Source organism: Passer domesticus, chromosome 2 (genome assembly GCF_036417665.1).
Source record: "Passer domesticus isolate bPasDom1 chromosome 2, bPasDom1.hap1, whole genome shotgun sequence".
Lineage (NCBI taxonomy): Eukaryota > Metazoa > Chordata > Aves > Passeriformes > Passeridae > Passer > Passer domesticus.
The window spans coordinates 123,482,254-123,505,839 of NC_087475.1; the positions used below are offsets into that span (position 1 = coordinate 123,482,254).

Consider the following 23,586-nt stretch of genomic DNA (forward strand, 5'->3'; position numbering starts at 1 on the left):
ATCCATATCTGGTTTTAAAGCTTCTTTGTCACTGCACAGCTGGCCCAATCCAGAAGACCACTGAAATATATAGGAGTTTTATCTAAGAATAAATTAAATTTTAGCCTCAGACACCAGGAACAAGACAAACCAAAATCTCATCAATATTCAAATTCAAACTCATTGAGTGGTGCTTGGTTCCTCTCATTAAGGATCTTTCAGATAATGTCCAGAGAAAAGATTGATCCTTTGCATGAATTGATTAATTTGTAGTGTTTTCTATTGCACATGACTAAAAACAAATATTGTCTCCTTTTATTTTTAATGAAACAAAGGACTTCACAATGACTTTATATCTCAGACACTACTGGAAGGATGAGAGGCTCTCATTCCGCAGCAACAAAAACAAAAGTATGACTTTTGATGGACGGCTGATAAAAAAGATCTGGGTGCCTGATGTGTTTTTTGTGCACTCCAAAAGATCTTTCATCCATGATACAACTGTGGAAAACATCATGCTCCGAGTGTACCCTGATGGCAACGTTCTCTTCAGTCTGAGGTGAGGAAATACCCTTCCCTAAGAGCATCCATGGCTGCAATTGTCATGTATTGGCTGTAATTGGAATGACTGGAAATACTTGCAGGTAAGATTCTCATACTGGGCTGGCATTAATCCTCTGGCAGCACATCATGGGAAACTAGTGTGCCAGTGGGAAAATGAATTGAGGATTTAAAAAATATTTTTTCTATTATTCAGATGTTGTTTCCTGTCAAGGGAGTTTTTCAAGTGTTAATTCCTTCCCAGTGGCTCTAGCAATATTGCTACTGAGTACAGTAAAGCCCAAAATTATTAACAAAGAAAAAACCATAGTTTTGCTTGGTTTTGTTTGTTTTTTTTTTCCTTGAGTCTTTTAAAACTGTCTCAGGGAAAAGCTGTTTCACCCCAACTTACCAGTTAACATGCCAGTGGTACAAACCAGATAGGCACAGAGAGCAGATTTTTGATGCTGATACCACCAGTGTTGTGGGACTAAAAGGAACTGTAAAGTGAAACAGCAATTCCAGAACTGGAATAGCAAGGTCATTAATGTGTCTCCCTTTCCTGTATATGTTATTGCTTTACTTTATGAAGGAGATTTGGATGATGTGGCAGAAATAGTTTTAATGGAGCAGTTTTCCCCCTAGGGTAAGGGACCTGAGGCCTGTGCATTGCAGAAATTCAGTTTGGTACTAATTAGCTCTGAGAACAGAAGTGATATTTCATCCAGTCTGGACAGTTTGAAGATTTATGGAAGCATTTGGATTGTGACTGTGTAATAATTGTTGCAACAATTAATGAATTTATCTCCTCTGTCATGAGGACATGCAGAAATCCTCACAACAACTGTACCACCAAATCCTCACAACAACTGTACACCACTTTAAAGTAGTTTATGTTCAAGAGTCACACTGACAGTAAGGAACAATGAGGTGAAGTGTGCTTTTTATTGCTGTATTAATTTCCATAATTCTTGAGAAGGAGGGATCAGAGGAACTATACCCCTCCACTAAGGCTTGTATCTGATTCCCCAGGTGATAAGCAGGAATTATTCCTTAGATATGCCTCAAATCACCCCTTTTTGTATTGCCAGTTTTACATGTAGTAAGTAAATTATATTCCAAATACTTACATGCAATAAATCTGCATATTTCACAGTTTTTCTTCAGTGCCTGGCATCCAGGATTTCATTGAAGCAAAGTGAAACCAAAATCCAGATCTGTTGCTAAAACAGACTTTTTCCTCTTGTTCCCCATGTCCTTTAGCCAATAGCTGAAGGATGAAAGCAACATCCATAGTTGGAAGTCCTATGCATGTCCCACTCTTAAGATCTCATTTCAAGCCAGGAAAGTCTTATATTTGTAAAAATTCAGCTACAGTGTGGTTACTGAGCACAGGTTTTAAAGGACACTTGTATAACCCTCACTGAAATTCCTGTAGGATTCCATTTGAGCAAAACTGAAAAATTGAACTTAACCATCAAATGACATGCAAGCTGTGACAGGAAAGGGAAATTTGGTAATATTTACCATAGTTAATTTTCTGTCCTTAGCAAGTTTATTTTTTTTTCTTTATTAAATACAAAGGGGTATTTGTCCTCTAAACATTTGTGAAAAAGCAGGTGGAATGTGAAATAGGCTTTGCCTAGATTTCCTTAAGCTTTTTACAATATAATGCGTTTCATTTAAGAGGAGAGTAAGCTTCCAGAAATTGTAGCTAATCTCTTTTTACAATTAAATATTATAATCATTCTAGCTGGGAAAACAACACTTGGAATAATATTTGCTCTAATCTGTAATATCTGCTTCAGTCTATGAGAAATCAAGTAAAGAAATGTGAACTCTCTTTGTTAATCTTTGCAATTGTAAACTTTCAAACAAAAAAGTGTGAAAGGCTAATGAAGGATCTGGCCAAATATAGGGTTTAAAAATCAAAGGTAATGTATTTAAAAATAAAGACTATTTATGATAAAAAAAAAAAGATAATCTCTCACTGTTTTAACTTTATTTCACCATCTTGAAGCTATTTTAGAAGCACCTTAAAGGGCAGAAAACCTCAGTCAATAGGATTCTAAGCAGCAGATTGGTACTAAGATATGTGCGCAGCTAAGTGTGACATTATTAATTTTCATTCTGTTTCTCTCTTCCTTTCTGCAGAATAACAGTTTCTGCTATGTGCTTCATGGATTTCAGTAGGTTTCCTCTGGACACACAGAACTGTTCTTTAGAACTGGAAAGCTGTAAGTTTAATTCCTAATTGTTTTTCACATGTGCATTCTTACCATCTTGTGCATAATGCCTCTTTCACTTACTTTGATGTGTCACCTGAACCCTTTAGCATGTACATATTGAACTGTAAGCAATTTGGGATCTTTCCAGACCTCAGTGAGCTTTGGGAAGGTGGAAAAAACATGATGCACCCTGCTTTATTCCCACTGGGTATATATTCCAAGGCCTAAATCTAAAAATCTCTCAAAAAACATGAGGGTTTTTATTCTGAGAAAAAAAAAGTGCAGATTAAAAGTAAAATAAAATGTCAATATTTGACTTTTTGGAAAAAATGAAAATGGATGCTTGTGTTACTGTGAAACATCTTCTTTTTCACCCCTGCCTCAGTTGTAAGCTGCTGGCAGGGCACAGGGCTGGGCTGCACTTGGAACAAGATGGAACATGCTCTTTGCAAACTTCTTCCATGCCAACTGACAAATTGGTGTGAAAAAATGTCTCTTTGGGGTTTTCCCAGATTGCTTGAGTGGTCTCCTCTCCCTAAGAAAAGAAAGAGGAAGTGATTAACTTCAGTAACGTTATAACTTCAGTTTCTGCTCTCTCACAGATGCGTACAATGAAGATGATCTGATGTTGTACTGGAAACATGGCAACAAGTCCCTGAGCACAGATGAGCACATCTCCCTCTCCCAGTTCTTCATTGAGGAATTCAGTGCTTCCAGTGGACTTGCTTTTTACAGCAGTACTGGTATAGTAAGCCCCTCTCCTCAGAAGCACAGTATAAAATCATGCAGAATGTCTTTCACATTCAAATTCTTTGCTAATAAATGACAGTGGCTGCTGAGTGATGAGTTAAAATGAGGTCTTGTCAGTCTGGGGCCTTGGTTCTCTTTGCATTACCAATATAAAGCTTTATTTTGGGAAAAAAGGCCATAATAATACTTGTATACAAGGCATTAGGAACCTGAAAAAAAAGCACAGCCACAAAAAAGGTGCTGTCATGAGCTCTTGCAAAATCATGATGCTTCTCTGAAAGCCACTGGAGTATTGAATGTACAGAGATCTTTATGTCCTGGCTATACAGAAAAGCTTGAAAATGGAAATCCTACAGAGTCAGATACTAAAAAGCAAACAAGAGGAATTCCAGTGAGTTTTATTGGCTAAAATATCCTCACTTTTGGAACTGTGTAACATCACTAAAAGTTTGCTAACTTGAGGATTTTCATATGAGACTATTACCTGTTCAGGTCTAATTTATGATTTGCTTATTTTTCCCCATTTATATATAAATTTGCAGGAACAAAAAATTCCCTTTATGTCAGTGCAACATAATTTAAATTCAGTTTAATCTGCCCCAGGCACGTTTTTATTTCTCCTTCTTGATCATGCTCTACACTTTCTGGCAAACTGCACAAGGCTTTAGGAATTCATTGTTTGATTTCATGCAGGGTGAGGGTTTGTTTTCCTTGTATTTTACAAGAAATTATGAATTTTGAAACACTTCTGTATGTAAGTAGTCTAACCATAGGTTTTTAACCAAAGAAAAAAGCACTCTTGCTATTGTACTTTACAGTCTGAGTCAATTCATTTAAGTTTGGTTATTCATCTGTATTATATCAAAACAGATGAATAAAAGAGAAATGACTCCATTTAATATGATGAAGTGCACAAGTCTTTGGAAAAAAGCCTTTAAAGAAAGCAGCAGATATATTTATTTAGTGTATTTTATTTACAGTTTATTTCCTTTTTGTTTTCAAAAGAGGGCCATTCAAATTTGTGGTAGCTGCTACTGAATGCAGAAATCCCAGTTTAAATTATGGTGCAGCCTAGGCAGTGAGGAATTCACAGCTTGATAAGGTTCTTCACCCTTATCTCCTGCTCCTGTGTGAGCTAAGAACAGCTCCATCCTTCAAGGGCCATTGTCATGTGGGTACCCTGCTATGATAACTCTGCCTTGCTGAGAGCTGCATCAAATTTGTCCTCATTGCAAGAAGGAGACTGGGATATTTTCCACCAGACTGGGTTCCAGGAGTTCAGCTGGCTTCTTTCTGCCTTGCTTTCTCATCAAAAAACCACTCAAGGCAAGCAAACAGAGCCTTGTGCACAGCAGGGCACCCTCACAATGCCCCTGCACCCAGGGCTTTGCAGCACCTCACAGCATCTTTGACTATGCAGATGTAACTTTACACTTAACATGCAGAGGTCCTGATGGTGAGCTTATTCATCAGCATAAAAGGGAAAGCAAATACTTTTTTTAAGTCCCAGGGACCACTGGGAACTACCTGAATAATGCTTGTAGCCTATCTGGTAATCAGAATGCTGTCCTTTGGGCTTACACTTGGCTTTGAGGTTTTGTTTTGTTCAGGAGGTTCCACTTTCTCTTGTTTTTTCTTTCTTGTTGGGAGCAAATTTACCCTCCAAGTAAATGCTAGTGGAGAACAAACAGCACCACTCTAATGAGAGTCATCATTCCCACAAAGCAGCTTTCTGCATTTCAGGTTCTGCATATCCTTTTCCTGTGAATCTCAGTGAACAACCTGTGGTGGTTTTGCTTTTGGAGTTCCCAGACCTCCAGAGGAGCAACAATTTAAATCCAGTTTAGAGACAATAATTAAAGCAAAAAACCTTCTCCACAACTGAAAACACAGTAGAACATTTAATATTATTTGGGATTCATTTTGCTATGTTCTCCTCTATAGAGTCACTCGTTGTGATGGCAGGACTGCTCCAGCACAGGCTCACGGGTGCCTCTGTCTGTCCTGGACAGGCAGATGCTGTGCAGCCACCCACTTCTGCCTTTTTACCTCCCTGTACACTGATTTCCCTGCCGTGGCAGGAGGTTCAGCACGGATGCAGTGCTGCACAGGCAGAGCATGCCCCAAAATTCACTAGATGGCACCCTGTCCTCTGAAGTGAGTGCTGGGCCGGCAGGCAGGCAGCTCCCACCAAAAAAAACCCCAAAAACAGGAAGGAAGGGCTGCATCTTCTCAGGTAATTCAGGGAAGGCAGGGTCTTGGCATCACTGGACAATTGTATCCTGTCTGTATTGTCCTGGCAGTTTCCCTTCAAGTCTATTTGATTTTTTTCAATTTCCCAGCCTCAGTTATAACAGAGTGTTTTAGACATGTTCCCATAAATGAGGGAGGATGGATAGTTTGTAAAGCTCTGTGTTAAACTAAGGTGCTGGCAAGATTTCTGAGGCATTTACTGCTCTGGCTGTGGATACACCACTCCTGCTAGAAGGAGGGACCAGCAAACACAGCTCACAAATAACACAGCTCTCTTCTCTTCTCCCCCAACCTGTTCCTCTCCCTTTTTTTTTCCCCCAATAGGTTGGTACAATCGACTTTTTATCAACTTTGCACTCCGCAGACACATTTTCTTTTTTGTGCTACAATCGTATTTCCCAGCCATGCTGATGGTGATGCTGTCTTGGGTTTCCTTTTGGATTGATAGAAGAGCTGTTCCTGCCAGGGTGTCATTAGGTAAATCTTTGCTGTATATTCTTTGGGAAGAATAGAATCGAGAGGGGAGGGTTTGGAGTTACCTTTGCTTATTTGCATAAGACATAAACAAAAATACCAGATAATTGACTGAACAACACTGTTATTACCTCTGTTTTCATTACCTGTAGTCAGTCTCTACATTTGGAAAGAGGATGTTTGTTCAGACTGGCTTTGCTATTTTTGGAAACAGCTCACACACCACAAAAGCAAAAAGGGTTGATTCTGCAGATTTCCTGATAGAATTTTACTTAATGGCAAAACCTGGGTTTTCCTTACCTCTTCCCAGCAAAGTAACAGGTAGGAACAGGCAGTCAGATCCCTCCCCAAATCCATGGAACATTAGGTGTAGCCCAATCTATGGAAAAGCTCTGCAGCTCTTCTTTTTCTCAAGAAACATTCACTATCTTCCTACCAACTTGGAAACAGTTGCCTGTGTGGTAAAACCTTTCATTGTGGGACAACAGAAAAAGCCCTAATTTTTCTCTGTAACTATATCAATCTAGAAAAAATAGGACTGTAGCCACTCAGGTCCCTATCTATTGGCACAGTCTAAAGCTATTAATACATGAGATATAAATCTCTTTGTTAATCTGTAAAAAAATTATGGTACCTCCTACCTACTTTTATTAATGCATCTATGAATTCCTTGTATTTAGAAGAAATTTAACTTCATCTTTAAAAATAACTTTTTAATTCTCAGTAGGCAGTTTTTAATGTTGTCAAGATGGTTTTGCTGATCATGTTATTTATGTATGGATTTCTGCAGAAGGTTATGCATCAGGAGTTCCATGAATAAAGCACATTTCATTAGCATAATCATACATAATTTATAGGAAACATTAACAACAAAGTTTAATAAGCCTAGCTTCTTGGCCTAGAGTATATGTACATTAAATAAATTGATTTTCTCTTATATGGTGTATTTCATGCTCCATCCTTCAAACTAAAGAAGATGCAGAGAGGTAGGGGGAACATTCTTGTATGTTCCAGTGGATTTGAACTGGTGTAGAACTGGAAAGGGCTGCAGCTGACAATGCTGTCTCACAGATGCCAAGATGTTTTCATTTCCAGAGTTACACTGATTTCTTTAAAAGCAGAGCCTGAGTTGGATATTGGTTTTTTTTCCTGAGGTGGAACAAACCAAAATGAGCTGAATAGCTGATGTAAGAGCAGAGATTGAAAAGATGAGGGTGAAATTCTGGTCACACTGAAGCAAACAATAATTTTTTCTTAGTTTCAGTGGCCGTAGTATTTTTATGCTAGATTGTTTTTAGAGAGCTGTGGAGTTATGTCAGGGACATAGAGGCTGATATTTGTTCTCAAGAAGTACAATTTGAGAAAGGGCTGGGAGGGAGAATGATTCTTCAGTGATTTTCCTGGACAAGAAAATGCACAGTGACAACCCTGGCTTTGGGAAGTGAGGGATGACCACAGCTTTCACCTGTGTGTGGCAGTGCCCAAGGCTGTCACAGAAACGTGTTCCTTATGCTGCTCAGTGACCATTCTGAGCAGAGAGATGATTTAGTGCTCTCAGTCTTGTGTGTGATGGGTCCTTCATGGTTCACTCCACTTCTCAGAGCCGGTGAGAGGGAGTTAAGGGGGGTGTCAGTCACACTCCCTCACAGAGCCCTGCTGTCCAAGCAGGGGTGATGAGCTCAACACAGCCAGCTGGCCAGAACTGTGACAGCCTCTCTCTCCTCTCTGGCAGGCATAACTACAGTGCTGACAATGTCCACCATCATGACAGGAGTAAGTGCCTCAATGCCTCAAGTGTCTTACATAAAGGCTGTGGATGTGTATTTATGGATCAGCTTCCTTTTTGTCTTCCTGTCAGTCATCGAGTATGCAGCGGTGAACTATCTCACCACAATTGAAGAGAGAAAACAACTCAAAAAAAGGGGCAAGGTACAACTCTCTGTGTTTTGTTGCCTTCTGAAAGCATCATGCAAGCCACAGAGTAGTCCTGATACACCAGTGTGATAACAGAACAGTTACAATCTCTGTCTCCACTCTGTATCTCACTTTTTTTTTCCACTTGGGTGAAGGGAGACAAAGTGTCCTCCTCTGAAATCCTGAAAGGTCTGTGCTTTCTCTCCCTTTTTTGTGGTAGAGGTTAGGGATATTTTTTGCCCCCTTTTTCCCCCTCAGAGGAATATAACCTTCCTTCCATTTTCAAATACCTATCAATCAAGATATTTCTCCTGTCTCTGAAATAGACCTCAGCATGCCCTCATATGATATTCCTCCTTGTTTCCCGGTGGGTTTTTTTTGTTTGGTTGGTTTTGGGTCTTTTTTTCTTTTTTTTTTTTTTTTGGTTTGTTTTTTTTTTTGTCCCAAGACCAGATGAATGACAAGGCAATTTTTAGAAAAGTGTGCCTGAAGCAGAAATAGCCACAAGTTAAACATCTGCTTTCTTTGAAGCTCTCACTTAAAACCTTTGCTTGAAGAATATCCCCTCTGCAAACTCATTTGCTGGAATATCATGAGGGGAGGAGCACAGAAAGAATGCATATGTTGCTCACATGATTGGATAACCCCATCAAAAACCTACTCCCAGAAATGTTTGAAGTAATTTCCCACAACTCCAGCAACGCAGACCTACAGGAGAGAGTTAGATTCCTCTGTTTCAGAAGCTGAGGCATGAATTGCCAGCCAGCAGCTGGCAATAATCAGGCAGACAAGTGTGTTTTATGACATTTGATGACATTTCCTTGCTCAAGGGGGCAGGCCCCACAGAGAGCCATACTGTGGGACAGCCCTGTTCTCCACATGCTCAACACTGAGGGGGAAGCTTTCTTCATCTTCTGTTTTATTCATTAATGATTTGCCAGAAAGGCTCCTTCTAGACACACAGTAACTCTCCTTTGTTGCCAGGCTTCTGGAATGTACAGCATGGACGCAGTGCAAGCGATGGCTTTCGATGGCTGCTACCACGACACGGATGAGGACATGGACCTGAGTCCCTTCCCAGAGCCCTGTGAGGAGAGTGAGACCAGGGCAAGTCAAACCAACATCTCCAATGCTGACACACCTCGCTTGAAGAGGAAGAGATCTCTGAAGGGAAACGTGGGCAGGATTATTTTGCAGAACAATCATGTTATTGACACGTATTCCAGGATTATATTTCCCAGTGTATATATTGTGTTCAACTTTTTTTACTGGGGTTTGTACATATGAACAAAAATGCTTAAAAGCTAGACTTTATTTTGTGTATGAGGGTTGCATCATGCTTCAAAAATAATGCAACAGCAGTAGAGGAAAAGGTTACAGTTTTCCAAAAGAGACTTCTGCATCAAACCTGGGCTGGTTTGGTCAGCAGCAAAACTCTTCATGAAAAACTCTCACGTGTCTGGGTTCTTTTCCAACTGGACTATGCAGAGCTTCACTGGGGTGATCCCATGCACAGGCTCCACTGGAGTAGCACAGGAGCTGTGTGCTCACTAAGGGAGCCCTGTTTCACCCCCCTGAACAGACAGCAGCTCCCACCTGAGCCACTGTCCTGTCTGTGTCTGCACTCCAACCCTTCCTCTCAAATCAGCCTCTCTGTTCTTCACCTGTGCTCCACTGTGGTCAGCAATCCACACCAACTGCTTTGGGACAGACTTGGGATAGCTCCTGTCCTTGTCTCCTTCCTGCATTCCAATTTTCCTGGGCAACCCCTGTGCACCTCAGCAGCCTCTGCCTTCGGATGGGAACCAGGGGGAAAATGATGGCTTAGCAGTGCAGTAGGGACCAGCACGAAGCCAGGCTGATGGGGCTTTGTAGACTGTGCATCAGCAACACTTCAAGAAAACCCTTCACCCTTGTCAGCTGTCTGTGACTTTCCATGGCACCTCTGTTTTGAGGTATCTGGCTCACCAGTCCCTGAGGCAGCACAGGAACAACGTCCCAGACCCTGTGCACTTGCAGCCACTTCCCAGGGGGATGAGCAGCATCCCCAGCACGAGCTGTGTCCTTCACGGGTCACCCACACACCTCTGCCTCACCTCCACCTGCTGTAATCCCCTGCTTCCTGCAGAGCCCTTTGGCTTAGAAACACAGGCTTTGAGACAGAGATTTTAGACAACAGCTGTGCCAAAACAAAGACACATACAGGAAACCTGTCAGTCTCAGATGAATCCTGCATGGAAATATCCTTAGGTTCAGGCTAAGGAGGCTGAATTAAGGATGTTCAGGGATAAACACAGAAAGTTTTCCCAGCTCCAGAAAAGAATAATTTATAACTTTCCCAAATAAGGAGCATTTTCCATTAAATTCCTTGGGTTTGTCTGTTATTTCATAAGCGGAGTTTATATTTACAAAGTCAGATAAAAATTACCATTTTGAAGTTCAAAATGATCATTTGGTGACAAAAAGTGTCATAAGGTAAATGCTTGGTCAAGTTTATTGGTCAAGGAAGTGGGAATAAATTTGGAAGCCTAACTCACTCTCTGGTTTCTTTATTTACTTTATTTTATTTACTTTTTTTTTTTCTCATTCAATTTACTTATTTTCTTGCTCCCATCTTGTTTGTTCAGAGCATGGTGATGTCTCTTAACTTTTTCAAAGAGCTGCATTTGTCATGCTCCCATTTCCAGAGCTGGAGAAGTGGTGACACAGTGCCTGCTGAGTGACTGTAATCTCAAGGAGTGAGTTGGACAGATCGCTGCCAAACAAATGTGTCAGAGCTGAGACAGCTTTGATACTTTTCCAGGAAATCCTGTCATGGAAAGCAGAACCATACCAGGAATGACAATGCTGGGAATGCAAAGCCAAAGGACACACAGGCTTTGGCAGCAGTAACAGCACACCAGACCTCAAGCTGAGCAGATGTATATAAAAATACACCATCACAGCCTTGCTCCAGCACTGCCATTATGAGGCACCCTGCACAGATGTTCCACATTGCCTGAGAAGATCCCATCTAGTTGCTCCAGATCTGTAATGTGTCTTTAAACTTTTCACATGAACTACTACCATTGTTTTCACACATTCATCTGCCCTACAAGAAAAAGTACTTGTTGTGTAGCCAACAGTGAAGCCTCAGCCTCCAATGGAGGAAAGACTCCAAATCAGTTCCCTTTTCTAAATTCCTTGCAGGATTTGCAGCAGCAGAAGCCCTGCAGCACAGCATGCCCAAGCCTTGTGTAGGCTGCAGCAAACTGGTCCCCACGTGGGGGTGTGGAGGAAGATTTTTAAATTCCTGCCTGCATTTGCCTTCCAGGCACCTCTGCACAGGTGCCAGAGAGCTGCAGACCTTGCTTTTGGTGGAGAAAGTTGCTGTTACTTTCAGCTGTGAATGAAACCATGGGCCAGGGGTTCTCCCCACCCACAGTACAGGGCAGGGACACCTTTCATTAAACCAGGATGCTCAGACCTGACCCTGACACTTCCAGGGATGGGATATCCACAGCTTCTCTGGACAACCTGTGCCAGGGCCTCACTAACCTCACAGCAAAGAATTTTTTTCTAATATCCAGTCTAATCCTCCCCTCTTTCAGTTTGAAGCCATTCCCCCTTGTCCTGTCACTACATGCTCTTGTCAATGATATTTAACTGCATGCTTTTACAGCAAAGCTTATAATTTTTATTTTCTTAATGCAGTGTGACAGGGATGATATCAGGATAAATTATGCTTACAAAAAAACTTCTTGTATAAATAGTAAAAGATAACAAACAGTATTTCAACAAACTATTTCTTGTCTAGAGGGTGCTGTAGGGCTGGCTAAGCTCCCGTGACCCTCTGAAGTGTGTGTAGACTTCCTGACAGGTATGGTAATAACTACTTTCAGTCAATTTGTCTCTGCACACCAGCACGGAAGTCTTTAAAAAGGTATTCAGGAGTATTTCCCCACTCCTGCTGGTGCTGCAGCCAGTCCCATGTGTGGGTTTTATATCCCACAATATTTACTGTGAGGTAAAGGACCACAGGTATTATGTAAATACACGCTTGGTGAGCGTTCATCCCGATGGCACTCGGGCAGTAATGCCGAGGGAACTTTGTGGATTTCTGGGGCAGAAATAACAGCTTGTCACGATTTCTGTCATCAGCTGAGGTGCAGGATGTGGCCTCGCTATTTTTAACATCTGCTGCTACACCCATCTGTAATAAGAAAACATCCTGCGGGTGTTAGCACAGGTGATGCAAACGTTTAGGTCCGGACTACTTCTTTCTTAAAGGTTTTATATAGTTCTTCAAACTATCAGTACACAAGAATAAAGTTTTAGCAAAGCCTAACAAAAATCTTTTTCTTATGTCATTAGACAATGTAAACTAAACCATTAACAGGCCTCTTTAGTAAAAAATAATTCTGGAAGTTTTCATGTGCTCGGTAAGGATTCTGAAGATTTCTTTGAGGGAGCCCCAGAGGGACTCTGGAACGGCATTTTGGTTCAGGAAAAGATGGCGCAACTGAAGCCCAGATACTCTTGTGTGCACGAAGCAAAATTTAATCCTCCGAGCAGCTCCAGCGGAGGCACTGCCGCGTTCCCGTCGGAACACACCCAGGAACAACGCGGGCACGGCGCTGTTTCCTATGGCCGCCCGGAAGCCTCTCCTCCCGTGACTCCCAGAGCGCCCCGCTTCCAGAGGCACATCCTGCGGGACCGGGCCGACCCTGCCTCCTCCCGCCCGCGGGTGAGTGCGGGGCTGCGGGAGCGGGACGGGAGGGAAGGGGAGGGCTGGCGGCGGGGCTGCGTGTCCCCGGAGCCGCCGTGTGCTCCCGCTGCTTCCCGCGGAGCTGCCGGGCCGTGCGGGAGCACGCCGTGTGTCCCTGCGGCGCTGGTGACAGCAGCTGTCCCCGAGGCAGGCGGAGCGGGCCCCTTGTGCTGCCGGGCTCCCGCTCCGGGCCTGGGCGTGTGGGCAGGGGAGGAGCGGGAGCTGCCGCTGGCGCCGCGGGCTGCGCCCAGAGCCTGAGGGAGGGAGGCAGGGATGGAGGGGATCCTGCCCCGTCAGACCCCACCCGGGAGCTGCACCCAGCTCTGGGGTCCCCAGCACGGGAAGGACCGGGAGGTGTTGGAGAGAACCCGGAGGATGCCACCAAAGGGATGGGAGAGCTGCAGCACCTCTGCTGTGAGCACGGGCTGGGCTGCTTCAGCATGGAGAAGGCTCTCCAGGGATATTTTTGCAGCCTTTCTGTACTTAAATGATGTGAGAGAGAGGCAGAAAAGACTTTTTTACCAGGGCCTGTAGCAACAGGACAGGGGGGAATGGTTTTCATTTAGATTAGATATAAGGGAGGATTTTCTGGTGAGGGCAGTGAGGCCCTGACAGCTTCCCAGAGAAGCTGGGGCTGCCCCATCCCTGGAAGTGTTCAAGGCCAGGTTGAACAAGGCTTTGACCAAATAGATGGAGTGAGAGATGTCCCTGCTCATAGCCAGGTGGTTTCTTGTAATCCAAACCAATCCTTGGTGAATTTAACTTCATTAGAGCAATCTGAGCGAGCTGAGAGGTTGAAATGATGGCTTTAGACCTGGAATTCAAAACCATCAATTCAGGGTTGGTTGCATTTGTGTTCCTGACATTTGGGGAATGCCAGCTTTAGATCCTAGTGCCAGCAGCATCTTCAGATCTTGCTGCAAACCAGGGACTAATTTTCAGTCTTTAATTTTTTTAAGCATTCCCTTGCCTCATGTAGAACAGTGGCTTCCTGTAGCTGGGAATGTCCATCCTGCTGGGAAGGTGGTGATGTGAACTCCCTCCTGCAGGACTGAGGTGACACAGGTTACTATTGAAGGACAGGCTGCTCCAGGAACTGCTGGTGAAGCATTCCCAGGAGCTGGGGGATCAGCAGGGTGTCCTCCTGCACAGGAGAACTTCCTGCTGCTTGGAAATACCCACAACTGGAGTTTAGGTTTCAGGATAAGGCCTCTGTGCAAGTAAAAGCATTGCAGTACATTGATAGCATTTGCTTTTGGGAGTAAAGGTGCCATTTTTACTGGGAAGTGAAAGCATCAGCGTGTTCTGGCTGCTCAGAACCGCTGAGACGTGCCCAGAGTCACTTTGGTTGGGCAGCCCAGAGCCCAGGGCCGGCTGCCAGGCTGTGCTGCTCCAGGGCTTGAGGCTGGCTCATCCTCAGGATGCTTAGCTCAGCTCCCCAGGCAGGCTTCTGCTGCTGCTCTGGGGGAGGAAATGCTGGAGCAGACTCAAGGCAAGTCTGTCTGCACATGGTTTAGACCTACTGCTAACTCAGTTTGTGCCTTAACTTTCCTGAGAACTTGGCAGCTGAACCATTTGTGAATTTGACTTTTTTATTCTTGCATAATTCTACACAACATATTGTGGAAAACCAAAGTAAATGACTTTCAGCTTTAAAATTAAATGTCTGTACTTGTATGAAACAATTATTTTTATTCTATATAAACCACAAAGTTTGACAGCTTGGCAGAAATCAGAGCAGAATCTTGGCATTTTGGTTTTTAAACTGGTACATTTTACAAGTTTTAAGCTTGTAGATTTAGTAATTACACAGCATCAACAGAAAGGCCTAACAATGTTCCCTCTTTTGTAAAGTGGTGCTGTTGAAGGAAGTGTAATAAAAATACAAGTTTCTGATCCTGCCCCCTCTCTCCACCTCGCTCTGTACATTGCTACTCAATCTCTTAAAGCTGAGTTGATTTTTAATAAAATAATTTGCAGCACTTGCTACATGTCCACTTGCCCACAGGTTCTTTGTGTGGGTGGGTTCCTGCACTGGCAATGATCCATTGGGTTCCATCACATGTTCCTTAGTACAAACTCAGCTGTGGGGTGTGAGCTGCTGGGAGCAGTTAGTGATCCCCTGAAGCCACAGCTGTTCCCAATACACTGTGACGTCCCCCTGGGCAGGGCAAGAGTGCTGCCCTGGGCCTGTGATCTCTGGATTGAGTTGTTGGCTGATTGTTCTGGGCTGCTCTCCCCTTGGACAGGAAGATGCCCAAGAAAGGAGGGAAGGTTGCAGACGTGGCAAAGGAGGCACAGGCTCAGTGCAAACGGCCCAGATTGGACACAGCTGGTTCCTCATCAGTCCTGAGTTTTGAGAGCCCAGACAGCCTCTTCAGGAGCCTCATCTCTCCCATCAAAGAAGAGGAGTTTTTCAGGGACTACTGGGAGCAGAAGCCACTGCTTGTTCAGAGAAATGATGTCCAGGTGGCTGCTTACTACCAGTCCCTGTTCCAGCTGGCACACCTGAAGGAGCTGTGCAGCCAGGGCCTGTACTACGGGCGAGATGTGAATGTCTGCAGGTGTGTCAACGGGAAAAAGAAGGTCTTAAATAAAGAAGGCAGAGTGAATTACATGCAGCTGAAGAAGGATTTTGACCAGAAGAAGGCAACAATACAGTTTCATCAGCCTCAGAGATTTAAGGTGGGATTGTTTCATTGTAATTAGTGCAATTAATGCTTGCTTTATCGTGTGGTGTGGCTTTTGCTGAGTGCCACTAGACGTGGCTTCATATCTGCCCCCAGGGGAGGTTGGCATTGATGACCTGCTGGAATCTTTACATGAACTGTATTAAAACACAGTTCATACTTCTGCACTGCCATCATGTTTCAGTGCTCTGCAGTTAGAGCAAAGTGTGATTCATGCTGTAATGTTTTTCTGTAATATTAAGTGTGCTTTTTAAATGCATATATGATGGTTAGGCATCTGTGCTTAAATTATCTCTTCTGCCCCACTTTTTCCTTGTGCAAACAGGGGTTTTTGTACCACTATTCAGGGACTATTCACCATCCCTTCAATGAAGGATGAGGTGTGAAACCATGTCAGGTATTTCCAGGACACTCCACCATTCTTGCCAATGGATTAGCACTGAATTGCACCATGGAAGTGACCACCCCATTTCAGCTGAGTGTCCTCAGTCTTTGTGCATGGGAAGGAAACAGTGGTGCTGCACTGTTATATAAAGGACTTGGATACTTGTAGGTACTTTGATTTAGGCAGTCCTTTTTTGTCCCAAGGTGTCAGCACAGTGTAAGTCCCAAATAAACAGCTGAGTCCCACGTGTAGTGTCACTCACTGATCTCAGTTGTTGGCATCTCCTGATGTTTCCCTGTCATGTGTTGGGTTTGGATGAGTAAAGTTTGTGCTTGAATATTCCCAAGCAATTGGAGTCACTTGTAAAATGTGTCTAACCTTTGTGTTATTCTCTCTTTGATGCAGATGGGATGATGGGTGGTTTGTTCTGCTCTGTTTAGCCTCATTTTTGTCTGGTTTTACAGCCTGAACTTGGTACAGGAAAGAGAGCAAACGTCAGTATTCTGTTGATGTGCCAGAGTTTACCCATTACTTTCATGGCAGATCTCCTTTGCTAGTGCAATGCTTGCCCTGAGGAGAAGCTGCTTCCCAGGCTGTGTGTTTGTGTGGGGATGTCACCATTCTTCCCCAGTGATGGACTGGTGTCAGCCAGGCTTGGCTGAGCTCTTCAGTACTAACAGCATTTTTTTTTTTTTAATAGGAGGAGCTGTGGAAGATTCAGGAGAAGCTGGAGTGTTACTTTGGGTCTCTGGTGGGCTCCAATGTTTACATCACTCCCCAGGGGTCTCAGGGCCTTCCCCCTCACTACGATGATGTTGAGGTAGGACAGCACCACCTTGTCTGTGGGACCCTGTGTGAGCTCCTGGCAGTGGATGCCTCTGTGTGTGCTTCCACCTCTCCCCCACAATAAACATTCTAGAAAGAGTTCTGGTTTTCCACTGAAAACTTAGGGTAATTATTTACAAGTGTTTCCTTATATATTTTTGTACTAATAGTAATGGCTAAGTTTAAGTGACTGGAGAGGAACAGGGATTTTGAAATTCAGGGTAAAACAGATCACACTTCACAACTCTTTGTTGTCTCTAAATAAGAGAGACAAGAATTTAGTTCAAATGTAAATTTGTGCATTTAGATATCTAAAAGGTGATGTGAAAGGGGTTGTATTTGCTGTGCTGTGGAGTAGCTGAGAGCAGGGAAGGGGAAAACCTGTATTTGTCAGAAAAGCGACCTCTACCAGTACTTCTGTCCCTGGTTCTGGCTTGGTTCCACAGACTTGGCGAGTCAGAGGATAAATTAAAATACCTGATGAGCTGGGTGTGTGAGGGGCAGCAGGGCTTCCTTGGGCCCCCCAGAAGATTTGGGTTCATGGTGCTTTGCAGGTGTTCATCCTCCAGCTGGAAGGAGAGAAGCACTGGCGGCTCTACAAACCCACGGTGCCTTTGGCTCGGGAGTACAACGTTGAGCCCGAGGAGAGGATTGGGAGTCCCACACATGAGTTCAGATTAAAGGTATTCTAACTTCAATGCTTCAGGTGGGCTGGGCTGGGAAAAGTAATCATGCTGGGTAGGCTCTTAGAAGTAGCTGATGTGACCAAGTTTAAGGACCATAAGGTTATAATGGAATTAGATTTCATCAGTGTTGCTTTATGAGCTTTCTCTTTGTGCTGGTGTTTATAGGAAAAGGCATGAGTAAACTGATTTTTTTCCTTTGTGGAGGCATTTTCATGCACTTTGCACTTATTTCTTGTCTCCTGATCTATATTAATTTCTGTGGAGATATTTAATTTACATAGGTGAGAAGATAAGGGAGAAGGAAGGTTCTACCTTTTTTTTCCAAGTGTTTTAACTAAAATTTTCAGACTGTTTGGCTTTTCATGTGAAACACTGGCCTTTTCTTTTGATATGATCTGACCAAATTCCCAGGGCACTGAATTACTAGCACATTTATCTCAGCTGATTCTTTGTCCCCTTCCTGCAGCTCAGCAGGACTGTGCATGTTGTAGCATGTTAAAAGCTTGTGTTTGCAGACAGGTGTAGAGCAAAAATTGACAGCAGGTTGGAAAATGTGAGGTGTTGGGCTTCAGGCTTAGAGTGCTTTTTGCTATTAAAGTGTACATTGGAGAATTGCTCAGTTTTGTGATTTTTGAAGAATATATATTGTCAGTCTGTCTGCTCAGAGTTATTTTCTCTGGACTACAGTAAGGTTTGGCCAAGTGACCTAAATGTATCAATTCTCTTTCATTTTCTTGCAGCCAGGTGACTTACTGTACTTCCCAAGAGGGACTATTCACCAGGCTGACACTCCTCATGGGATCTCCTATTCAACACACGTGACCATCAGCACCTACCAAAACAAGTAATTCCTCTGTATTTCGTGTTTTGTATGGCTTTCCTCTGCCAGATGATGTGTTTGAGTAGTACAGACCTGAAGCTGGTGTTTCATAGAAGTGATGTCTTGTTTCTTAAAAAAAATAACCTTGTAATGAGCTCTGCTTGGCTCTTTTCTGTGTTCATCCCATTCAGCCTTTTTGTGGTTTGTTTTCCTGTGGGTATCACAGGGATAGGGCATGCCAGCTTTCCCCCAGAGATGTGGTGACACTATTACATAGGTGCCCTGCTGTTAGGGACTGAATCTAAGTGTTGAGATAGCAGTAATTGAAGTTTTGGGGTTTGGGGGAGGGAGGAGAGGGAGACCATTGTCGTTTGAAGCACCCTCTTTGCCAGGTTTTCATGCAGCAAGCTTGATTGCTTCTTAATTGCTTTATTTATTATTTACCAGCTGGAGACTTTAATGTGGAAGATAATGTTACATCTGCAAACTCACTGTTGTCTTTAAAAAAAACCCCTCACCAGTGGCTGAAGTTGCTGTTCATTTCATAATCCAGATAAAGAGCCTTGGGTTATTCCTTTCATCAGGTTTCCTCCTGTATTTGGTGGTCACCCACACCTCTTCAGACATATTCTTCCACGCAGATATTCTCTGCTAATCTGTGTTTTTAATTTTCTACCCCATGCATGCAAATCAGATTTCTTTTGAGACAGGTCAGGTCCTTGTCCTTCCAGTGAAACATTGTTATCACACAGGGAAAAATGCTGTTACTGCCACCTAACCATCTCTCAGGTGCTGGGCTTGGATTATTGGCCTGACTTAGGAATTGGGAAGGCTTTCTGTTAGCTGCAAAACAGGGCAGAACAAGTCTGGGCATATTTTGGGTAACTGAGATGAATGTCTGACCCCCAGCTGTGCTGCTGTGGAAGCCCAGGTGTGTGCTGCTGGTCACTCTTCCTGAGGCCAGTGCTCACAGCAGGGTTTGTCCAGCTGCATCTGGTTTATTGGCCAAGCAGTGCTGGGAAGCCAAGGATTCAGCTCCTTCTCATGGGATTGCTGGAGCTCTGCAGCCTCGTGTGGAGTCAGTGCAGCTTCTCCGTGGCTGCAGGAGCCCAGGGCCGGGCCAGTGCGTGACTTGTCAGGAGCACATTCCCTGGGGATGTCTGCCATGGCTGAGCAGAGAGCAGCAAAAGCTTCAAGACTGCTCTTCTTCCAAAGTCAAAAAGTGCAATCATCATCCATTAAGGTTATTGGCAATGAAGTGTAAGAGCCTTGCTCTGGCCCTGCTGTCAGCAAGAGTAGGTAAAATAAGCAGCAATCCTGGTGTTGTGATTTGGCTTGTAGATGGAAGTAGGATGTGGAAACATTTCCTTGGAAATTTGAAGAGGATTTGAAGATAGCTGTGGAGGTAGCACTTGCAGGTATTTTTAGGCACCAAGACAAAAAGGACATTTCTGTTGAAGCAGAGTTTGGACCAGATTCCAGCAGGCAGAGAGGTGTGGGATAAGCAGGGCAATTTGGAAAAGCACTGAAGTAGCTGAAGGCATTTGCTGGCAGATGGAAACAAGGGGCAAGAGAAGCACTAAGAAGTAAATGTCCAATTCCTTTTATTGGACAGAGTTCTTTCTTCCCACTGGGTGGCAGACAGTGAAACATTTAAGTAGACATGATAAAGAAACAAGAGACTATAAGTAATTATATTATAAGTAATAATTGTTTTACATCTTAACACTACTTTAGTTAGGAAAAAAAAAAAAGCAGGATGTGTGTTTTATTTCAGTACAACTATTTCAGTAATGTTTTTTCTTCTTCCTGTACTTCAGCTCTTGGGGAGATTTCTTACTGGATGCAATTCCTGGCCTGGTGTTTGATACAGCAAAAGAGGATGTGGCACTGAGGACAAGCATTCCAAGGCAACTGCTCATGGTTAGTAGGTGAGACTCAGGGAATAATGGTGCATCCAGGTGATCTGTCAGACAGAAAAAGTTCTGTCAGGCCAAGCTTCTCAATCTTTAAGTCAGTGAAGCTGTGAATTGTTGTGGGACCTCCTTATGGTGGTCCTGTCCTGCTGCTTCAGCTTTGACATGTGAACCCAAAGCCTGGTTTGAGACTAAGCAAAGATAAAACAGGAGTGTCCAGATTTTCACTGCTTTGCTGCACTGCTTTAGGCCTGGTCTGTTCAGCTTGAATCCTTTGTGGATGTTTAGCAGGTGAACACAGCTGACTGCACCAAAAAGCTGAGCAGCCTTCTGAGAAGGCTTGCAGACAGTCTGGAGAACTCCAGGGAACTGAGATCATCCGACATGAAGAAGGATTTCATCACGCACCGGCTGCCGCCGTGCTTGGGATGTGACTCTGATCCTTTGACTCCAGGTAGAGTTTGAAATTCTCAAAACTGGCTGCTGTGATGGTGGTGCCTGAGTCTGCCTCTTAAAACTTGCAGCATTTCCTGGCAGGCCAAGATCACAGTCCAGGCCCAGCTCTGTGGGTCAATTGCACACCTCTCTTGGTCAATTCCCAGTGTCTGGTAGGAGAGATGACCTGTTTCCCTTAGACTGCAATAAAGGTTATCCTAGAATTTAAAAATCTCCCACATTTCTCCTTCCAACACAAGTTGGAGAATTTGTGGCTGTGGAAACACACGTTAACAAAATAATCTGAGAGAATGGGTAGTGCACAGGGCCCTCAATTTCTATCGTGTTTGGTTTTCTTCCTTTTCTGAGGGGGAATTTATTCTTCTTAGGTGGGAAATTGCCAAAAATAGATAGCAAAATCAGACTGCAGTTTAGAGACCATGCTATCATCACTGTGGAACCAGATCCAGAGAATGCTGTAAGTATAAGAAGCCCCTCCTTGTATGCCTGGGGTGGGCAGTGGGAGGCACATGAATTGTTGCTCTGTTGTGCTGAAAGGGTTGTGCAGTTCTGCTTGGTTGGATCCTGCATCCCATCATTGCTGTTAGGAGATCCTGGGGCTGTTTGCTGAGAACATTCCAGCCTTCTGGAGGGAGGTACAGAATTATATTGTCTGTGATTCTGCGTGGCTTTTATTTGAATCACGTGGGGTAGGTCATTACAGCAGCTAAAAATGGCCTCTGTAGCTCTGGATAATAGATTTTAAAACAAAATTCTTTGTATTTAACAACATGAAGAAGTTATAAAACTAGGGTTCCTGAAGAGAGGGAATTCTCTTGGTTGCCTTTAGTCTTCACTACTGAGTTATCTCTGTACCTGAGTGGGTGGCAGTGGCACTTATAAAATGTTCCACAACATAGATACTGGCACTGTGCATCCTTCTGTGTTTACTCTGCTGCTTATCTGTGAGGGTTTATTAGTCTGAAATTATAGAAGTGCTCTTTTGTTATCTTAATTAAAAAAAAAATGGGGGAAAGGAAACAGATAGAGGATGGATTATCTTGTAAAAGTTTTTTTGGGTTTTTTGGTGGTTTTTTTTTTTTTTTTTTTTTTTTTTTCTTTATGAGTGGACTGTGACCCTCCAAAAAAAAAAACATACCAGAACTTTCTGATTTTTCTCCTGCTTTTTATTTGTGTCCATATTGCTGTGAGACTGTGTAGGGTTTGGAAACTTTTTTTTTCCAATTTTTTTGCAATTGATTTTCACAACCTTGACCAAGGATTGATAATGGGCATGTGATTTTTAAGAGACAGATCAGTCTCAGACTGGAGATTTATTGATGCACACCTGTTCATTCAGACTTGTCAGGAGAGGTGTCTTAAATGGCCTGGTTTTCTACCCAGCATCAGTCCTGTGACTCCAGCAGGGTCAGATTTAAGGCAGAAAGTTGATTTTCAGAGGTGTTTTGGGAGAGTCCCTTCTTGCTGTGGGATGTGGCTCTTGAGTCGTTCAGTTGAGAAGGTGACTTGCTGTCCTTGCTGTAACAGTGTCAATTAATGGAGTTAATTAATAAATTAATTAATTAATGGGATTAAGGAGCTCTGGAATTAAGGGGCTGGCCCTGGACTGAGGTGAGTGTGAGGGTGTGGATCATCTGTGACCATTTTCTTCCTGCTGTCTTTTAGGATGAAATTCGCAGGGACATGGTTTATGTGTATCATTCCTTAAAGAACAGGAGAGAAACTCACATGATGGGGACAGGGGATGACACTGCCAGTGAGGACGGCCTGGCACAGGTTTGTTCCTGGAAACACATCCCAAAATTTATCTGGCCACTGTGGGTTTGGCTGTGTTCTTCAGCACCCAGAGTTTTTCAGCCCGTTCCCAGAGTACCAGGATGAGCTGAAGCTGCAACACAGGCAGTGAATAGCAGAACTAAGTAATGTGATCTCATGCTTAATTAAACGTTTGAGATGCTAATGGGATATCTTGTACATGCCCTGTGGCACAGTTAGCAAAGCTGCTGGAGCAACTAAAAGCTTCTCTTAGCTGTGTGTCCTTCAGCAGGTCCTGTTGGAGGCTGTTGCAGATGTACCACACATTCCATGGGGATCACTGCACCTCATTTCTGTCATGTTCAACCTGTGTTAGCTCCTGTATCCACTGCACGTATATATCCCAGAATCTTCCTTCCTGCCCTTAAAAAAGAGTTTGGGAATGAAGGTCCTCTCTGCTTCTGTGCCCAAAGACTGCATGTGTCAGCTAGAAATAAAGCTCTGTGACCTTGCTAAAATAATGGGAAGGGTTAGCAAGAGTGTAAGTTAATTTTTTTTTTAATTCTTTTTGGAAACCAGAGGAGGATGGCACATGTGCCATAACCATCCCTACCTTGTAAAATGTGCTACAGCACAGAAGAGTTACCTCTCAGTAAAATATGTTTGGATAAAACTGGATTTTTTGGGGGCTGCTCTCAGGAACAGGAGTGTGCTGTGGGAATTGAGCACATTCCTGCTGCTCCCTCCCCACAGCCTCACACACTGGTGTGTAATGAAGTCACTGCACTTTGCTCAGGGGTTTTTCCTGTCTCTTTTTCCCCAGCAGACTCACGGGCTGCGGTTCCCTTTGTCATACTTGGATGCACTGAAGCAGATCTGGAGTAGCAGCACTGTTACTGTTAAAGAGCTTAACCTTACCTCAGATGCAGAGAAAGAAAACCTGGCCTTGTCACTCTGGACTGAATGTCTGATTGAAGTTCTTTGATGCTTCTGTGAATTAGCTGCTCCTGGCTATTAGGCATCTCTTGAGACCAAGGTTTATTAAATTAGGTTTTTTTAATCCATCCAGGCTCTGGTTTGTAGTGCTAACAAAGCATTGCAATATCTTGGCTACGTTCTGGTGCCAAATGTTAGCTGTCCTTCCACACTTTTGGGAAAATGGGCATTG

The 23,586-nt window shown here is 43.5% G+C and overlaps 2 protein-coding genes across 7 annotated transcripts in view; both read left to right on the forward strand.

The window, feature by feature from the left end:
- Positions 1 to 10,674, forward strand: part of GABRR3 (gamma-aminobutyric acid type A receptor subunit rho3) — a 47,884-nt gene extending 37,210 nt beyond the window's left edge. For 4 of the 5 annotated variants that reach the window (XM_064411094.1, XM_064411092.1, XM_064411093.1 and 1 more), the window contains 6 exons: positions 315 to 538; positions 2,674 to 2,756; positions 3,350 to 3,490; positions 6,075 to 6,227; positions 7,957 to 8,153; positions 9,123 to 10,674. In XM_064411094.1, coding sequence (XP_064267164.1) covers positions 315 to 538; positions 2,674 to 2,756; positions 3,350 to 3,490; positions 6,075 to 6,227; positions 7,957 to 8,153; positions 9,123 to 9,425 — 1,101 coding nt within the window. In that variant the 3' untranslated portion in view covers positions 9,426 to 10,674. The remainder of the gene's footprint in view (positions 1 to 314; positions 539 to 2,673; positions 2,757 to 3,349; positions 3,491 to 6,074; positions 6,228 to 7,956; positions 8,154 to 9,122) is intronic. The other variant, XR_010357076.1, reaches the window with a different exon arrangement.
- A 1,875-nt stretch (positions 10,675 to 12,549) lies between these two features.
- Positions 12,550 to 23,482, forward strand: RIOX2 (ribosomal oxygenase 2). 2 transcript variants are annotated; one of them, XM_064411089.1, is made up of 10 exons: positions 12,550 to 12,864; positions 15,135 to 15,570; positions 16,661 to 16,780; positions 17,340 to 17,468; positions 18,212 to 18,315; positions 20,112 to 20,214; positions 20,496 to 20,661; positions 21,032 to 21,120; positions 22,329 to 22,439; positions 23,242 to 23,482. In XM_064411089.1, the coding sequence occupies exons 2-10, from the start codon at positions 15,139 to 15,141 to the stop codon at positions 23,401 to 23,403; spliced, it is 1,416 nt and encodes a 471-aa protein (XP_064267159.1). In that variant the 5' UTR covers positions 12,550 to 12,864; positions 15,135 to 15,138; the 3' UTR covers positions 23,404 to 23,482. The 2 variants fall into 2 exon arrangements, with proteins under 2 accessions (XP_064267159.1, XP_064267160.1); XM_064411090.1 differs by having other exon boundaries at positions 12,554 to 12,864; positions 23,245 to 23,482.
- The last annotated feature ends 104 nt before the right edge of the window (positions 23,483 to 23,586 follow it).

Excerpts from the sequence above, each read along its gene's own strand:
- RIOX2 (XM_064411089.1), top strand. The coding sequence starts at position 15,139 with ATGCCCAAGAAAGGAGGGAAGGTTGCAGACGTGGCAAAGGAGGCACAG. Across the intron at positions 18,316-20,111 it reads ATCAGCACCTACCAAAACAA|CTCTTGGGGAGATTTCTTAC; the intron begins GTAATTCCTCTG and ends CCTGTACTTCAG. Across the intron at positions 20,215-20,495 it reads TTCCAAGGCAACTGCTCATG|CAGGTGAACACAGCTGACTG; the intron begins GTTAGTAGGTGA and ends GTGGATGTTTAG.